The sequence below is a fragment of the Bufo bufo genome, chromosome 2, assembly GCF_905171765.1.
Source record: "Bufo bufo chromosome 2, aBufBuf1.1, whole genome shotgun sequence".
NCBI classification, from domain to species: domain Eukaryota; kingdom Metazoa; phylum Chordata; class Amphibia; order Anura; family Bufonidae; genus Bufo; species Bufo bufo.
Genome location: NC_053390.1, coordinates 556,330,170 through 556,350,041, shown reverse-complemented (window position 1 = coordinate 556,350,041; position 19,872 = coordinate 556,330,170). Strand labels below are relative to the sequence as shown.

General features: G+C 42.2%; 1 protein-coding gene across 1 annotated transcript in view; it reads left to right on the top strand.

The window, feature by feature from the left end:
* Positions 1–19,872, top strand: part of LOC120991681 (cytochrome c oxidase assembly protein COX18, mitochondrial) — a 62,875-nt gene that overhangs the window by 23,788 nt on the left and 19,215 nt on the right. The window contains 1 exon segment of the mRNA XM_040420481.1: positions 15,705–15,826. Within this exon segment, the coding sequence (XP_040276415.1) occupies positions 15,705–15,826 (122 nt within the window).

The window sequence follows — 19,872 nt, the reverse complement described above, 5'->3', positions numbered from 1 at the left end:
ATGCTGGGTGAGAGAAATATCTTGGTCAAATGCCAACTTTGTATAAAAAAATGGGAAAAGTTGTCTTTTGCCAAGATATTTCTCTCACCCAGCATGGGTATATGTAAAATGACACCCCAAAACACATTCCCCAACTTCTCCTGAATACGGCGATACCACATGTGTGACACTTTTTTTGCAGCCTAGGTGGGCAAAGGGGCCCATATTCCAAAGAGCACCTTTCGGATTTCACAGGTCATTTACCTACTTACCACACATTAGGGCCCCTGGAAAATGCCAGGGCAGTATAACTACCCCACAAGTGACCCCATTTTGGAAAGGAGACACCCCAAGGTATTCCATAAGGGGCATGGCGAGTTCCTAGAATTTTATATTTTTTGTCACAAGTTAGTGGAAAATGATGATTTTTTTTTTTTTTTACCATTTTTTTATACAAAGTTGTCTTTTGCCAAGATATTTCTCTCACCCAGCATGGATATATGTAAAATGACACCCCAAAACACATTCCCCAACTTCTCCTGAATACAGAGATACCACATGTGTGACACTTTTTTGCAGCCTAGGTGGGCAAAGGGGCCCATATTCCAAAGAGCACCTTTCGGATTTCACTGGTCATTTTTTACAGAATTTGATTTCAAACTCCTTACCACACATTTGGGCCCCTAGAATGCCAGGGCAGTATAACTACCCCACAAGTGACCCCATTTTGGAAAGAAGAGACCCCAAGGTATTTCGTGATGGGCATAGTGAGTTCATAGAACTTTTTATTTTTTGTCACAAGTTAGTGGAATATGAGACTTTGTAAGAAAAAAATAAAAATAAAAAAAATCATCATTTTCCGCTAACTTGTGACAAAAAATAAAAAGTTCTATGAACTCACTATGCCCATCAGCGAATACCTTAGGGTGTCTACTTTCCGAAATGGGGTCATTTGTGGGGTGTTTGTACTGTCTGGGCATTGTAGAACCTCAGGAAACAGGACAGGTGCTCAGAAAGTCAGAGCTGCTTCAAAAAGCGGAAATTCACATTTTTGTACCATAGTTTGTAAACGCTATAACTTTTACCCAAACCATTTTTTTTTTACCCAAACATTTTTTTTTTATCAAAGACATGTAGAACAATAAATTTAGAGCAAAATTTATATATGGATGTCGTTTTTTTTTGCAAAATTTTACAACTGAAAGTGAAAAATGTCATTTTTTTGCAAAAAAATCGTTAAATTTTGATTAATAACAAAAAAAGTAAAAATGTCAGCAGCAATAAAATACCACCAAATGAAAGCTCTATTAGTGAGAAGAAAATGAGGTAAAATTCATTTGGGTGGTAAGTTGCATGACCGAGCAATAAACCGCTAAAGTTGTGGAGTGCCGATTTGTAAAAAAGGGCCTGGTCTTTAGGGGGGTATAAACCTGTGGTCCTTAAGTGGTTAAGCAGCAATAAGACATTGTTTACAGACAATAGGCATGTACAGTAACAGTCATATATAATATATACAATACACAACACATGACTACAAAAGATGGCAGATATCTATGCATAGAATCAGGTAGAATATACATCTTTAACGTAAACCCGTAACCACCCGTCAGCAAGTAACCCTACCATCCCACCCCCCACCCAAACCCTGTAAGAGCAGGACATAATTATGGTAGCTTCTCTTCAGCTCCACTCCTGACGTGCCGGCACCGTATTAATAACTCTTATATTAACATCTAGCATCAGCTCCCAATCACCTATACGTGCATATAGTATTAGTATTCAAAAACCAACTTCTCATGTACCCATACCTTATTCACATATAGAGCAGTCATCAACCATTACCAGCATATACCCAACATATACATCACTAACTGTGGGTTACCTCCCCCTTTTTCCACACTCCGAATCACACCTCAGGATTACATGTTTAAAATATTTTTAAAGAATTTTTGAAGATTTTATTTTTCATTTTCCATGTCAATATCTATATTTAAACAAAAACATTAAAATCCTATTGTTTTCGCACTGGCCACTAAGACTAATAATAGATGCCACTTTTTTGTCTGTACAGATCACTTTACTGCAGTTATCTGCTTATCTGTCATTCTAATCCTGCCTGTAATATCAGCGCTGTGTATAGATAAGACAGGATCCGCCATTCACAATAGGGGATTGTCAAAGTTTGCCTATTCTTTCCTTGTACAATGACTTCCGCACAGAGCATGCCTAGAAAACTCCCCCAATAGGTCCCCCCCTGACCATTGTGTCTGGACCATGGGGCTGCCATAAAGAAATGTTCTAAATGCTGTTCAGAAAAGCTCAGGCAGGGTGGCCTCCCCCCATAATCATGTTCAGGAAATAGAATAAAAAAATCCAATCAGAAAATAAAAACATCAGAAAAAATGATATGTGCTACTATCTGGTAAGATAACTGGCAGATAAAAATTTAGTGACACATTTCCTCTAACAAGTTCAAGAGTGGTCCATTCAACCCCCTCCCAGACCAAGCACATTTTCCATTTTTTAGTACATGCGTCTTTGAAAAGCATAACTTAATTTTTTCCGTTTGGTTATATAAATTATTTTTGCAGTCATAGATGGGGCTTTATCTTTACAATTTTTTAGCATTTTTTTTTTTTTTTTTTATACCCCAGAAAATTTAATAAGGGAAAAAATAGTATGTTTTTAATAGCACAAAGTGCATTGAAAATACTTTTTAAAATGATGTCTCCTTTCCTTAGCAGTCATTTTGATATAGGGTATTGTGAGACAGTGACAGGCCTCATGGCAGGATTATCCATCTCTTACCCATCAGTGGTCAGGCCTGAGGCAGCAACAGGTGCCACAATCAACTGAGCATAAAGCTGTCCTCAAAGTGAGAAGGGTGTGTCTTGTGTTGTACAGAAGTCTGGAGTGGTTCTGTGTGTGGTATGAGCTGAGACACCACGAGGCTGGGATTAGCCTGAGGTTTGCGGGGGTCTCATGACGCCTAGGGATAAGGGTTGCATGGTCAGTGTCGGGCGGACGACTAGACAACAAATCCCACAAAAGACACCGGTGTGGTAACAGCCGCAAGGCTGATGGACATTAGGCTGGGAAAGCTGCATGGGTTCATGTGTGTGTGAACGGTCACTCAGGCGATTCAGGGATATACTCTGTTTAGGTAGAGCCCAGCCGGGCAGGCTTTCATTTAGTTTTGTATCGTTTGTTTGTGCTTGTGTCGCAATAAAGCACCTGTTGTCTGCGAAGGTATTTGTGAGGATGATCCCCGGAAAGAAAGCTACCTCTCATAGTATATATAGTTTATGTTCATCAGGGGTGGGGTAGGAGGTGTGGATTGTTTTTAATGTATTTTTTTTATTTTATTTTTTTATTCTTTTATTATCAAACTTACAAAAAAAATCCAATACAACATCGGACCATCCAAAGGTCCCAATTACAAAAGACAGCATTATAATGACATTTTACCCCTTATACCCACCCCCACCCAGTTGGAGGAAAGAAGGGCAAGAGAGGGGAGAAAAATAAATAAATAAATGTATACTAAACACCACGGCCCACGTTCAACCATTTCTTCCATATTTTATCCGTTTTTCTAAACTTATCTACATCATATCGCTCCGATGCCCTTTCCAATTTAATCAAATTAAGAACTGCTTCCTGCCACTGTCCCGATGTGGGAGGATCTTTATTGATCCACTTCATTAATATAAGCAATCTAGCCTGAAATAGTACTTTATTCAAAACCGACTGTGTTGCTCTATTTAGTTTAAGATGTGCTGTAGCCCCTAAAATACAGACTAAAGGGTCTTCCACCACTCGAATACCCAAAAATACAGATGTAGTCTCTACAATCTCTTTCCAATATCTTACCAGTTTGGGACATCTCCAAAAACAATGTATGAGGTCTGCCCTCTCACCCCCACACCTTGGGCACCTATCTGAAGTCCTAACCCCCATTTTTTTTAACACCCGAGGAGTTCGATGCAGACTATGAACTATAAAGAATAGGAAAATCTTATGTGAGGCCCTTTCCGATACCTTAATATAACTTGTGAGGGCATCTTTCCATTTTTCTTCAGTAAAGTCTGGGATCTCCATTTCCCACTTTCCTCTGGCTAGTAATGTTATTCGTTCTTTTTTTGCCTCCATTAGTATCCCATATCTTTTTGTCGTAGTTCCTTTTTTTTTTCCTCATCATTACTAAATTTATATATTCTATTTGATTCTTCTTTTCTATATTTGTTTGAATTAACTGATATCTTAACAGCGTTTTTCAGCTGTAAATATTTATAACTATCTTTTTGGGAGATCCCGAACTCCTTTACTAGGGTGGCGAAATCCTTCAGTTTATCTCTCTCAAATATTTGAGCCAAATATTTTATTCCTTTTTTATCCCAGTCTATATAAGAGCTGATCTTTTGCACTTCCTGTAAATTCTTATTTTTCCAAATAGGTGTATACTTCAAGTACCCTTTAATATCCAGTGTTTTTTTCACTTCCACCCATATATATTCTAATAAATTCATTATACGATTTCTTGTATTATTTCTCCCCAGTATTCCTGATTCCAACACCTCTAAGTGATTTATAACCCCGCTCCAACCTATTTTTATTAGTTCTTCCCTCCCCACCAATCCTTTTAAACTTCCTTTTATCTGACTATATTGAGTTATTAAATAATAAAAAAAACAATTCGGAACTGCAAGTCCAGCTTCTCTTACTGGGAGCTGAAGAACTTGTCTCGTTATCCTTGGGGTATCGCCCTTCCAGATAAATTCCTCTATTAAACTATCCAATAGCCCAAAAATTCTCTTTGGCAACCATATTGGGGCATTTTGTAATACGTATAATATTTTAGGAAGGAAAATCATTTTTATTAGATTCACCCGACCCTGCATTGAAATTGGTAGTTTTTACCAAATATGTATTTTAGCTTTGAGTTCTTTTATTAGAGGGATTTATTTTTTCTTATTAAGTCCTTGCACAGCTAATGTACGTATAGTACCTTGCAAAAGTATTCACCCCCCTTGACTTTTTTGTATTTTGCTACCTCACAACCTAGAATTAACATGGACGTGAACGTGAAGCAAACAACAAATAGGACAAAATAGCAGAAAAAGTCAATGTGCATAACTATTCACCCCCCTAAAGTCAATACTTTGTAGAGCCACCTTTTGCGGCAATCACAGCCTCAAGTCGCTTTGGATAAGTCTCTATGAGCTTGCCACATATTACTACTGGGATTTTTGCCCATTTCTCTTTGCAAAACTGCTCCAGCTCCTTCAAGTTGGATGGTTTGCGCTTGTGAACAGCAATCTTTAAGTCTGACCACAGATTTTCTATTGGATTGAGATCTGGGCTTTGACTAGGCCATTCCCACACATTTACATGTTTCCCCTTAAACCACTCAAGTGTTGCTTTAGCAGTGTGTTTGGGGTCATTGTCCTGCTGGAAGGTGAACCTCCGTCCTAGCCTCAAATCACGCACAGGTTTTGCTCAAGAATATCTCTGTATTTAGCACCATTCATCTTTCGCTCAACTCTGACCAGTTTCCCAGTCTCGGCTGCTGAAAAACATCCCCACAGCATGATGCTGCCACCACCATGTTTCACTGTGGAGATGGTGTTCTTTCGGTGATGTGATGTGTTGTGTTTGAGCCAAACATAGCGTTATCTTTGATGGCTGAAAAGTTCAGTTTTAGTCTCGTCAGACCAGAGCACCTTCCTCCATACATTTTGGGAGTCTCCCACATGCCTTTTTGCAAACTCACAACGTGCCTTTTTGTTTTTTGCTGAAAGTAATGGCTTTCTTCTGGCCACTCTGCCATAAAGCCCAACTCTACAGAACGTACGTCTTATTGTTGTCCTATGTACAGATACTCCAGTCTCTGATGTGGAACTCTGCAGCTCCCCCAAGGTTACCTTAGGTCTCTGTGCTGCCTCTCTGATTAATGCCCTCCTTGCCCGGTCTGTGAGTTTTGGTGGGCGGCCGTCTCTTGGCAGGTTTGGTGGTGTGCCATGTTCTTTCCATTTGGTTATGATAGATTTGATGGTGCTCCTGGGGATCATCAAAGATTTGGATATTTTTTTATAACCTAACCCTGACTTGTACCTCTCAACAACATTGTCCCTTACTTGTTTGGAGAGTTCCTTGGTCTTCATGGCAGTGTTTGGTTAGTGATGCCTCTTGCTTAGGTGTTGCAGCCTCTGGGGCCTTTCAAAAAAGGTGTGTATATGTAATGCCAAATCACGTGACACTTAGATTGCACACAGGTGGACATCATTTCACTAATTATGTGACTTCTGAAGGTAATTGGTTGCACCAGAGCAATTATGGGCTTCCTAACAAAGAGGGGGAAAATATACTGTGACACAGTGAGGGGTTAACTTCCTTTACATATCTCTCCCTAACACGTGTTGGGACTGTACAACATTTTATTTACATTTGGTCACTGGGACCATAGATGTCCCTGATTTACATGTGTTATTGATTCTAAAATTTAACATTTATTTCTTGTCCTAAAAATGTAATGAACACTACTATTAAAATAATCAGCTATGCATACTGGATACATATGTGAATTGTGCCAGTGATACTGTTTCCTGAGTTCTCAGTGTTGCCAATAGAGGGCGCTTATGACATAGGCTGTTTGAGGCTCTCTTGCCTGTGATTATGATGCTCCGATACTAGGTTGCTGCGCTCTGTTATTAGCACAGTGCGCCACTCTCAACAACGATCGCCCTCATGAGGCACACTCTCTCACTCTGTATCCTCTACAGATCACTTCCTAGTTATGCATAACTAGGAAGTGATCTGTAGAGGATACAGAGTGAGAGAGTGTGCCTCATGAGGGCGATCGTTGTTGAGAGTGGCGCACTGTGCTAATAACAGAGCGCAGCAACCTAGTATCGGAGCATCATAATCACAGGCAAGAGAGCCTCAAACAGCCTATGTCATAAGCGCCCTCTATTGGCAACACTGAGAACTCAGGAAACAGTATCACTGGCACAATTCACATATGTATCCAGTATGCATAGCTGATTATTTTAATAGTAGTGTTCATTACATTTTTAGGACAAGAAATAAATGTTAAATTTTAGAATCAATAACACATGTAAATCAGGGACATCTATGGTCCCAGTGACCAAATGTAAATAAAACAGTGAGGGGTTGTCTGCCAAGGCAGGTATTTTCTTCCCAGAATGTGCGGCTGGGCTAGTTTCCAGCCAGGTGAGGTCAAATACCGGACCGGAGTTTAAGTGCCGGTCCGGGTTTTGGCAGCACCTGGCTGTCCTTAAATAGGCCGCTGGGCTCAGCAGAGATATCTCTGTTTTTGGGATCTGAGGCTTTGTGCCGTGCTGAAGGGCTGAGAGCCACATGCTGGGGAAACAGGCCCCCTAAAGCCTGCTGTGGACTACTGGAGGCAGAACTGCCAGCAAGGTGACTTGTGTTATATGAACTTTCCATTGTGTGTGAATTAACACCAAGACTGCAAAGTTATGTGCTGTTTTGTGCAATTGCCTCAAGTATGAATAAACACTGACGTTTTGAGTTAAGAACTTGTATTTTGCCTCTGTACTGCGCCCGCTTGCCCTATCTACCAGGGCAAAACCCCACAATACACACATGCCAATTTTCTGTTTTCTATTTCCAAACAATATTTTCATTTATATATTTTTCTCATTTCACTTCACCAACTTAGACTATTGTGTTCTGATCCATCACATAAAATTCAGATGAACAAAACATTGAACTTAAGGCCTCATGCACACAATCGCGTAACGGCACAGACAGCCATTAATATAACTGCCTATTCTTGTCCGCAAAACGCAGACAAGAATAGGACAGGTTATATTTTTTTTGCGGACCAAGGAACTGAGCAACGGATGCGGACAGCACACTGAGTGCTGTCCGCATCTTTTGTGGCCCCATTGAAGTGAATGGGTTTGCATCCGAGCTGCCAAAACTGCGGCTCTGTTGCAGACCAAAACAACGGCCGTGTGCATAAGGCCTTAGGCTGTAATGTAACAAAACATGAAAAAAGCCATGGGGGATGACTACTTTTGCAAGGCACTGTACATGTACGGTGCTGGTAGCGAAAGGGTTAACTGTGGTAGATGTAATAAGAATCTTGGATCCGAAGCTCGCTTCGCTCATCACTACTGATGGCCTATCCTGAGGATAGGTCATCAGTATTAAAATCTTTTTAAAGTAAACCAATTCTGCTCTTAAGAAATGAAAAGTGTGCTGTGATTGGTTGCTATGGTTTTCTTTTAGACAGTTTTCATGAATCTGCCCCTTTGGTTAGTTTAACCACCTCCGGACCGCCTAACGCAGGATCGCGTTCCGGAGGTGGCAGCGCTGCGCAGAGTCACGCATATACGCGTCATCTCGCGAGACGCGAGATTTCCTGTGAACGCGCGCACACAGGCGCGGAAGGTAAGAGAGTTGATCTCCAGCCTGCCAGCGGCGATCGTTCGCTGGCAGGCTGGAGATGTGTTTTTTTTAACCCCTAACAGGTATATTAGACGCTGTTTTGATAACAGCGTCTAATATACCTGCTACCTGGTCCTCTGGTGGTCCCCTTTGTTTGGATCGACCACCAGAGGACACAGGTAGCTCAGTAAAGTAGCACCAAGCACCACTACACTACACTACACCCCCCCCGTCACTTATTAACCCTTTATTAGCCCCTGATCACCCCATCTAGACTCCCTGATCACCCCCCTGTCATTGATTACACCCCTGTCATTGATCAACCCCCTGTAAAGCTCCATTCAGATGTCCGCATGATTTTTACGGATCCACTGATAGATGGATCGGATCCGCAAAACGCATACGGACGTCTGAATGAAGCCTTACAGGGGCGTGATCAATGACTGTGGTTATCACCCCATATAGACTCCCTGATCACCCCCCTGTCATTGATTACACCCCTGTCATTGATCACCCCCCTGTAAAGCTCCATTCAGATGTCCGCATGATTTTTACGGATCCACTGATAGATGGATCGGATCCGCAAAACACATACAGGCGTCTCCCTGGAGCCTTCCAGGGGGGGGTGATCACCCCATATAGACTCCCTGATCACCCCCCTGTCATTGATCACCCCCCCCTGTCATGCTGCATTCAGATGTCCGTATGATTTTTACGGATCCACGGATACATGGATCGGATCCGCAAAACACATATGGACATCTGAATGGAGCCTTACAGGGGGGTGATCAATGACAGGGGGGTGATCACCCCATATAGACTCTCTGATCACCCCCCTGTCATTGATCACCACCCCTGTCATTGATCACCACCCCTGTCATTGATCACCCCCCCTGTCATTGATCACCCCCCCTGTCATTGATCACCCTCTGTAAGGCTCCATTCAGACATTTTTTTGGCCCAAGTTAGCGGAATTTTTTTTTTTTTTTCTTACAAAGTCTCATATTCCACTAACTTGTGTCAAAAAATAAAATCTCACATGAACTCACCATACCCCTCACGGAATCCAAATGCGTAAAATTTTTTAGACATTTATATTCCAGACTTCTTCTCACGCTTTAGTGCCCCTAGAATGCCAGGGCAGTATAAATACCCCACATGTGACCCCATTTCGGAAAGAAGACACCCCCAGGTATTCCGTGAGGGGCATATTGAGTCCATGAAAGATTGAAATTTTTGTCCCAAGTTAGCGGAACGGGAGACTTTGTGAGAAAAATAAATAAATATCAATTTCCGCTAACTTGTGCCCAAAAATTTTTTTTTCTATGAACTCGCCATGCCCCTCATTGAATACCTTGGGGTGTCTTCTTTCCAAAATGGGGTCACATGTGGGGTATTTATACTGCCCTGGCATTCTAGGGGCCCCAAAGCGTGAGAAGAAGTCTGGTATCCAAATGTCTAAAAATGCCCTCCTAAAAGGAATTTGGGCACCTTTGCGCATCTAGGCTGCAAAAAAGTGTCACACATCTGGTATCGCCGTACTCAGGAGAAGTTGGGGAATGTGTTTTGGGGTGTCATTTTACATATACCCATGCTGGGTGAGAGAAATATCTTGGTCAAATGCCAACTTTGTATAAAAAAATGGGAAAAGTTGTCTTTTGCCAAGATATTTCTCTCACCCAGCATGGGTATATGTAAAATGACACCCCAAAACACATTCCCCAACTTCTCCTGAATACGGCGATACCACATGTGTGACACTTTTTTGCAGCCTAGGTGGGCAAAGGGGCCCATATTCCAAAGAGCACCTTTAGGATTTCACAGGTCATTTACCTACTTACCACACATTAGGGCCCCTGGAAAATGCCAGGGCAGTATAACTACCCCACAAGTGACCCCATTTTGGAAAGAAGACACCCCAAGTTATTCTGTGAGGGGCATGGCGAGTTCCTAGAATTTTTTATTTTTTGTCACAAGTTAGTGGAAAATGATGATTTTTTTTTTTTATTTTTTTTCATACAAAGTCTCATATTCCACTAACTTGTGACAAAAAATAAAAACTTCCATGAACTCACTATGCCCATCAGCGAATACCTTGGGGTCTCTTCTTTCCAAAATGGGGTCACTTGTGGGGTAGTTATACTGCCCTGGCATTCTAGGGGCCCAAATGTGTGGTAAGGAGTTTGAAATCAAATTCTGTAAAAAATGACCAGTGAAATCCGAAAGGTGCTCTTTGGAATATGGGCCCCTTTGCCCACCTAGGCTGCAAAAAAGTGTCACACATCTGGTATCTCCGTACTCAGGAGAAGTTGGGGAATGTGTTTTGGGGTGTCATTTTACATATACCCATGCTGGGTGAGAGAAATATCTTGGCAAAAGACAACTTTTCCCATTTTTTTTATACAAAGTTGGCATTTGACCAAGATATTTATCTCACCCAGCATGGGTATATGTAAAAAGACACCCCAAAACACATTCCTCAACTTCTCCTGAATACAGAGATACCAGATGTGTGACACTTTTTTGCAGCCTAGGTGGGCAAAGGGGCCCATATTCCAAAGAGCACCTTTCGGATTTCACTGGTCATTTTTTACAGAATTTGATTTCAAACTCCTTACCACACATTGGGGCCCCTAGAATGCCAGGGCAGTATAACTACCCCACAAGTGACCCCATTTTGGAAAGAAGACACCCCAAGGTATTCGCTGAAGGGCATAGTGAGTTCATAGAACTTTTTATTTTTTGTCACAAGTTAGTGGAATATGAGACTTTGTAAGAAAAAAATAAAAATAAAAAAAATCATCATTTTCCGCTAACTTGTGACAAAAAATAAAAAGTTCTATGAACTCACTATGCCCATCAGCGAATACCTTAGGGTGTGTACTTTCCGAAATGGGGTCATTTGTGGGGTGTTTGTACTGTCTGGGCATTGTAGAACCTCAGGAAACATGACAGGTGCTCAGAAAGTCAGAGCTGCTTCAAAAAGCGGAAATTCACATTTTTGTACCATAGTTTGTAAACGCTATAACTTTTACCCAAACCATTTTTTTTTTACCCAAACATTTTTTTTTTATCAAAGACATGTAGAACAATAAATTTAGAGCAAAATTTATATATGGATTTCGTTTTTTTTTTGCTAAATTTTACAACTGAAAGTGAAAAATGTTATTTTTTTGCAAAAAAATCGTTAAATTTCGATTAATAACAAAAAAAGTAAAAATGTCAGCAGCAATGAAATACCACCAAATGAAAGCTCTATTAGTGAGAAGAAAAGGAGGTAAAATTCATTTGGGTGGTAAGTTGCATGACCGAGCAATAAACGGTGAAAGTAGTGTAGGTCAGAAGTGTAAAAAGTGGCCTGGTCTTTCAGGGTGTTTAAGCACTGGGGGCTGAGGTGGTTAAAGGGGTTGTCAGGGTTCAGAGCTGAACCCGGACATACCTCCATTTTCACCCAGGCAGCACCCCAGCATGCCCATCAGAGCCGGTGATGTCACTGAACACACTGCCGGGCGGAAGCTTCCGCCCGGCATTGTGTTATTGTAAACAAAAGAGCCCTTGCCCTGCGCGATCTAGCGCAGGGCAAGGGAGCGCATCGGAGCATGAGATCTCCGATGCTAGCATCAGGGGGGCTGCCTGGGTGAAAATATGGGTATGTCCGGGTTCAGCTCTGAACCCGGACAACCCCTTTAAGGCTACTTTCACACTAGCGTTCGGGGCTCCGCTTGTGAGTTCCGTTTGAAGGGGCTCACAAGCGGCCCCGAACGGATCCGTCCAGCCCTAATGCATTCTGAATGGATGCGGATCCGCTCAGAATGCATCAGTCTGGCACCGTTTGTCCTCCGCTCCGCTCAGCAGGCGGACACCTGAACGCAGCTTGCAGCGTTCAGGTGTCCGCCTGGCCGTGCGGAGGCAAACGGATCCGTCCAGACTTCCAATGTAAGTCAATGGGGACGGATCCGTTTGAAGTTGACACAGTATGGCTCAATTTTCAAACGGATCCGTCTCCCATTGACTTTCAATGTAAATGTCAAAACGGATCCGTTTGCATTATCATGAACAAAAAAAAATAAAAAATTTTAATTTTTTATTTTTTTTTTGTTCATGGTAATGCGAACGGATCCGTTCTGAACGGATCTAAGCGTTTGCATTATAGGTGCGGATCCGTCTGGGCACATACCAGACGGATCCGACCTAAACGCAGGTGTGAAAGTAGCCTAAACCTGTACACAATAAGATGATGACATTGCAGGAAAAAGCTTTTTGGTGTTGGAATTTACAGGAACGTTGTCTGCTGTGAGAAATTTTCCGAATAAATTTGGTAAGTGTGCTCCGCATAGAAACCATTTCAGGTGAAGCAATTTGAAACACTGCCTTTTTATGTCATGGGAAAAGTCTGGGCCACCAGAAACTTTTAGACTTTGGAAGAGAGTGTGAACAGGAGTCAAGCCTTGCACAAGCATTGTTCTAGAAAGTCATCCAGGCTGACTAGGATGGAACTACAAGTAGCACAAACCACTGTATGGTGTAAGATTACAAATTCTTCGGGAGCTGAAACTAGAAGACAAACTGAAACGCTGTGACTTATGCATTGACTTGAGGGGTCGATTGGAAGAGGATGAATTCTCTGACAGGCTGGTGTTCAGAGATGAAGCTACCTTTCACCTCAGTGGGAAGGTCAATCCCCACAATGTTAGAATCTGGGGCTCAGAAAACCCATGTGCCCTTATGAAGCACATAAGGAACTCGGCCAAAGTAAATTTGGGCAAAGTCTACAGTCCCTTCTTTTTTGCAGAGGATACGGTCACTGGCCGCACCTACTTGGGAATGGCTTATGCGACAGATAAAGATCTGCTAAACGTAGTCTGTCAGCAGGATGGTGCTCCTCATTTCCAGTTGGATGTTTGCCAATACCTGAACTAAACCCTGCCAGAAAGATGGATCGGCAGTGCCGGAATAAATGATTCACCAATGTTGCGCTGGCCTCCATGGTCGTCAGATCTCATACCCTGTGACTTCTTTCTATGGGGCTACATCAAGAACTCAGTGTATTTGCCCTCCAGCCACAGGATCTAGATGACCTGAGACGACGTATCCCTGAAAAAGTGGAGTCCACATCTGAGGATATGCTGGCACACATCTGGACAGAACTGGACTTCCGCGTAGACAACTGCCGTGTCACCAACGAACACTTATAGTGTATATATATAAAAGTTGGATAGATAGTGTGTCTTTTCATGTTAATAAATGCGCAGTATGTTGTCTCGAGGCCATAATTTTGCACCATGCTTTTTGAATCGCCCTGTAAATTATGGGATTATGAACAGTACTCATGACTTGTAGGTAACTTTTTGGTGCTACAAAACTATGCATAAAGCCCCTTTCACACGGCGAGTATTCCGCGCGGATGCGATGTGTGAGTTGAACGCATTGCACCCGCACTGAATCCTGACCCATTCATTTCTATGGGGCTGTGCACACGAGCGGTGATTTTCACGCATCACTTGTGCGTTGCGTGTAAAATTGCAGCATGCTCCTATTTGTGCGTTTTTCACGCAGGCCCCATAGAAATGAATGGGGTTGCGTGAAAATCACAAGCATCCGCAAGCAAGTGCGGATGCGGTGTGATTTTCACGCACGGTTGCTAGGAGACGATCGGGGTGGGGACCCGATCATTATTATTTTCCCTTATAACATGGTTATAAGGGAAAATTATAGCATTCTGAATACAGAATGCATAGTAAAATAGGGCTGGAGGGGTTAAAAAAAAAATATTAAACTCACCTTAATCCACTTGCTCGCGCAGCCCGGCTTCTCTTCTGTCTCCTTTTTGCTGTGTGCAGGAAAAGGACCTGTGGTGACGTCACTCCGGTCATCACATGGTCCGTCACATGATCTTTTACCATGGTGATGGATCATGTGATGGACCATGTGATGACCGGAGTGAGCTATTATTTTCCCTTATAACCATGTTATAAGGGAAAATAATACAATCTACAGAACACCGATCCCAAGCCCGAACTTCTGTGAAGAAGTTCGGGTTTGGGTACCAAACATGCGCGATTTTTCTCACGCGAGTGCAAAACGCATTACAATGTTTTGCACTCGCGCGGAAAAATCCTGCATGTTCCCGCAACGCACCCGCACCTTTTCCCGCAACGCCCGTGTGAAAGAGGCATAAGTGTTCTCTTTGGAACCTGTAGATGCCTGTATATCTCATGCACTACACCTGTTTGTACAGGGGCCACAAGTAATGTTAGAAAATATATGTGGTCTATTGCAATGTAAGTGACGTTTCAGCCACTAGGTGGAGTTTTTTTACTTTCTGCTCTGGTTTCCCAGCATTTCTGTAAGGCCCATACTCTTCTTATCTCAGTGCAGGTACCTTCTGCCTCTTGTGGCTATATCTCATTGTGTTCATTATTTTTGTAGTGGTAAAAGCAGAAATGATTTTTTTCCGCACTTGTAGAGCTGACATTACATTCAGTAGCCAGTTTATCTCAGACATCGTTGTGTGGGTGTTTGTGACCTTTTGAATACACCCATATATCCATGCACTACTGTATGTAGACATTTATATATGTCCTTAGCTCTGTACAGACATAGTCACCATTCACATCAGTTTATTTCCTCAGTTTTCCTATTTCATATAGGCTACATGCACACGACCGTATGTGTTTTGCGGTGCGCAAATTGCAGATCCGCAAAAAAAACGGATAATGTTCCGTATGGCATCCGTTTTTTTGCGGATCCATTGTAATAATGCCTATCCTTGTCCGCAAACTAGGAAAATATAGGACAAGCACTGTGTGCTGTCCGCGTTTTTTGCGGACCCATTGAAATAAATGGGTCCGCATCCTATCCGCAAAAAAAAACAAACGGATCGGACACGGAAACAAAATACGGTCGTGTGCATGAGGCCATACACTGAGCCAATTTTATATAACTCCAATTAAATGCGGACAGCACACCGTGTGGTGTCCGCATCCGTGCAATCAGCTATGTGTTTTCCTGGAGCTCCACACAGTGCTGGATTACAGTTTCCGCCACTGCAATTGCGGACAAGAATAGGCATTTTCTATCATAGTGCCGGCCATTTGCGGTCCGTAAATTGCGGAACGCACACAGGCTGGTATCCGGGTTTTGCGGACCTGCAGTTTGCTGACCGCAAAACTCTACTGTCGTCTGAATGAGCCCTTATGTTGATATTCTGAAACCTTTCCTCTTTTTTCTCCAAGTTCAGTTTTGTTCATTGTTACATTCATTCAATTATCACATGTTCATTTCAGATGAGCTGGTTCACAAGCAACTACAGAATGGGGGAGCACTGTGGTTCCCGGACCTTACCATGCCCGATTCCACTTGGATTCTTCCTGTACTTTTGGGCTCTATCAACTTGCTGCTAGTAGAGGTATGAATAACAACCCATTCAGTGTTTGAGCTGGGTTTCCGAGGAATTATTCTTTCATTTTTACACTATTCTACTATTTGTAGAACACTTTGTCAGGGATAGCACTTATCCACGGGATGGTGAATAAGTGTTTAATCACTGGGGGTCTGACTACTGTGACACCCGGTGATCACGAGAAAAGAGGTTTGCAAGTGCTGTTGAGCTGCCCCATGAGAATTGAGCGGTGGTGCACCTGTACGTCCACCGCTCCATTCACTTTTTTGGAATTGCTGCTAGCACTGTACTTGGCAGTCCCATAGAAGTGGATGGAGCGATGGACGCCCCTTCAGTGTCATGGGGCAGTTTAGCGGCATTTGCAGACAACCATTCTCATGATCACTGGAGGTTCCAGCGGTTAGATCCCCAGCAATCAAACATTTATCATTTGGTTAGGGGATAAGTGTTATTAGTGCACAGCCCCTTTAATAATAAATGGCTTCTGTACTTTTAAAACATTTGTCCAGGATTTAAAAAGTCAGTGTTTTGCCACAACTAGCACCACTTTTGTCTATGGGCAGGGTGGTCATAACCCCTGGATACAAGCAGAGTATAATGTGATAAAAAAAATGAATCAGGCCAGCAAAGAAGGCAATATGGACAATCACAATACATTAGTAAAAGCCTTGTATTAAAGGGAAACTGTCATCAACTTTATGCTGACCTCACTGAGGGCAGCATAGAATAGTGACAGAAATGCTGATTTCAGCGGTGTGTCACTCATGAGCTAAAAGTAAGTGGTTGCTGAGAACCAGCATCATAATCATTGCAGCCCAGGCCTTGAAAAGAGTCAAATCTACCTGAGAAGAGTCATGGTTATTCCTAATCTCCTGCTCTCTCATCCATCTGCGGAGGATTGGCAGTTCTCTCCTAGAGAGAAAGAGAGACAACTAGGTAGAAGACTGTCAGTCATCAGCAGGTGGGCAGGGATTCATGAATAACCACCATGACTCTTCTCAGGTGGCCGTGACTCTTCTCCAGGCCCAGTCTGCAATAATTGTGATGTTGGTCCTCGGCAACCACTTACTTTTAACTTATAAATGACAGACCGCTGAAATCAACTCACCTGTCTCTACTTTATACTGCCGTTAGTATGGACAGCATAAAGGTGATGACAGGGTCCCTTTAACTTTCTCTATATGATAAATGCCATTTTCTGAAGTGAGACAACCCCTTTAGGGTTGTGATGACATTTTCAGTGTGAAATGTTAAATTTCACGCTACACATCTGGTCTCCCTGAGCCGACTGCTGCTGTGGAAGCTGTGTATTGTTCTTGGTACGTAGACTTGGAAATACACAGCTTGTTCATGCACTTTTTCTTTTTATACCTCATTACAGCAGGCAAAGAAATGTGAACAACGTGTTTCTCAGAAGCAATTTGTCAGGTGTATCCTGGCTGTTGAGTTGTGGCCTGGAGCCAAGACCATTCTTGGTCACCCCTGGATTTCGATCATACAAACAATACACATCTCTGTCCGTTTACATCTCATAAGATTTAAGCTGGAGGACTACATGTAGTATAAATCATACCATTGCTTAACATGTTAAATGGGTTGTCTGGTTGAAACAGGAAACTGGATAACTCGGGATCGACATGTAATAAACAATAGATAATTGCTTATCTGGCAGATCCTGCGCCTCTGTCTGCTGCAGCCAATCACTGGCCTCAATGGTGCAGTGCATAGGCCAGTGATTGATTGCAGCTGCCAAGTGTTGTAGATGTGATGTCAGCGCTGCAGCTGGGAGAACCACAGCAGTGACATTGGATCTGTCAGGTAAGTGATCATCTTTTCTTTATTACAGATGACTACCCTGAGTTATCCAGTTTCCTCTTGAAACCGGACAGTCCATTTAAAGTACAGAACTCCTTTTAAAATGGTGAACAGAGGGAAAGTTATTCATAATTAGGTATGTCCGTCTCCATCTATAGCAGGGGTGCACAACCTGCGGTTTGCGGCCCCCGTCTCGCTGGACAGAAACAGCCGATCGTGCAATCAGCTGTGTTTTTTCCGCTACTGTAATCTAACAGGAGCAGGTCAAGTCCCCAGCTCCTAGTGACAGTGGGTGACTGGAGAAGAAGACAGAAGCAGTTTATTACTGTGTCTCGGGGGCAGAGCAGAGCTCCGGGGGTCAGTAGACCCTGATCAGCTCTGCCTTGTACAAAGCTCCACAGGGGGCTGGTTTCCCCTGTACCTAGGGCTCTTGTTGATGCCCCAGTTAAGTGGAAATTGTGCAAAATAAAAAAAATATATATGTCTGTGTTCCCCAAAGGTCTATCAGTGACCTCTTGGGGGACAAAATATGCAGCAAAAAATATGCAAAAAAATTGTTTAAAAAAAAAAGTGACCGTGTCCCCCAACAGTCTTTTTGTGACCTATTGGGAGACATATGTGGCAAAAATATATATAAAAAAATAAGTTAAAAAAAAGATAAAAAATTATAAAATACAAAATGTTTAGCACCAAATAAAACAAAAAAAAAGTCAGAAAATATATTAAAAAGGCCTTTGTGTCACATAAAAAAAAATAATGCAAAAATTATTTTGGTAGTCCAACAAAAAAAAATGTTACAACCGTATGAACCACCACATACATTAAATCACAAATAAAGCGACCACGTGGTGAGCGCGATGACGTTACCGAAGGTCCTTTTCCAGCCAGGTCCTGCAAGAAGAAGAAGAAAGAAGGCGAGCCCGGCTGCACGATCAAGTGGATGAGGTGAGTTAAAAAAAAAAATATTATTTTTAACCCCACAATGGACCTAATTTACTTAATTCTGAATTAAAGAATCCTATTATTTTCCATTATAACCATGTTATAAGTAAATGGGGTCCCGGGTAACTCATCCCTCGTCTCCTTAGCAACCATGCGTGAAAATCTCATTGCATCCGTACTTGCTTGCGGATGCTTGCAATTTTCACGCATCCCCATTCATTTCTATGGGGCCTGCGTTGCGTGAAAAACGCAGAATATAGAACATGCTGCGATTTTCACGCAGCGCACAAGTGATGCGTGAAAATCACCGCTCATCTTGAACAGCTCCATTGAAGTGAATGGGTCCGGATTCAGTGGGAGTGCAATGTGTTCACCTCATGCATTGCACCCGCGTGGAATTCTCGCCCGTCTGAAAGGGGCCTGTGGAGACACTAAGCAATAATTTTTTTTGTCTCAAAAATGCTATTATTGTGTAAAACTTAAATAAATAAGAAAAAGTATACATATTAGGTATTGCCACCTTTGTAGCGATCTGCTCTATACAAATGTCACATGACCTAACCCCTCAGGTAAACGCTGTAAAAATAAATAAACACTTTGCTAAAACAACCAATTTTTTGGTCACCTTGCCCCATAAAGTGTTATAATGGATGATCAAAAAATCATATGTACCCAAAAATGGTACCAATAAAAACGTCAACTATTCCTGCAAAAAACGAGCCCCTGCACAACACGATCGGCAGAAAAATAAAAAAAATATGGAGTTCAGAAAATGGAGACACAAAAACATAATAATTTTTTTTCAAAAATGCTTTATTATGTAAAACTGAAACAAACAAACAAAGAAAGTAGACATATTTGATATCATTGCGTCCTTAACACTTAGGCCTCTTTCACACGGGCGAGTATTCCGCGCGGATGCGATGTGTGAGGTGAACGCATTGCACCCGCACTAAATACCGACCCATTCATTTCTATGGGGCTGTTAAGATGAGCGGTGATTTTCACGCATCACTTATGCGTTGCGTGAAAATCGCAGCATGCTCTATATTCTGTGTTTTTCACGCAACGCAGGCCCCATAGAAGTGAATGGGGTTGCGTGAAAATCGCAAGCAAGTGCGGATGCGGTGCGATTTTCGCGCACGGTTGCTAGGAGACGATCGGGATGGAGACCCGATCATTATTATTTTCCCTTATAACATGGTTATAAGGGAAAATAATAGCATTCTGAATACAGAATGCAAAGTAAAATAGTGCTGGAGGGGTTAAAAAAAAAAAATAATAATAATTTAACT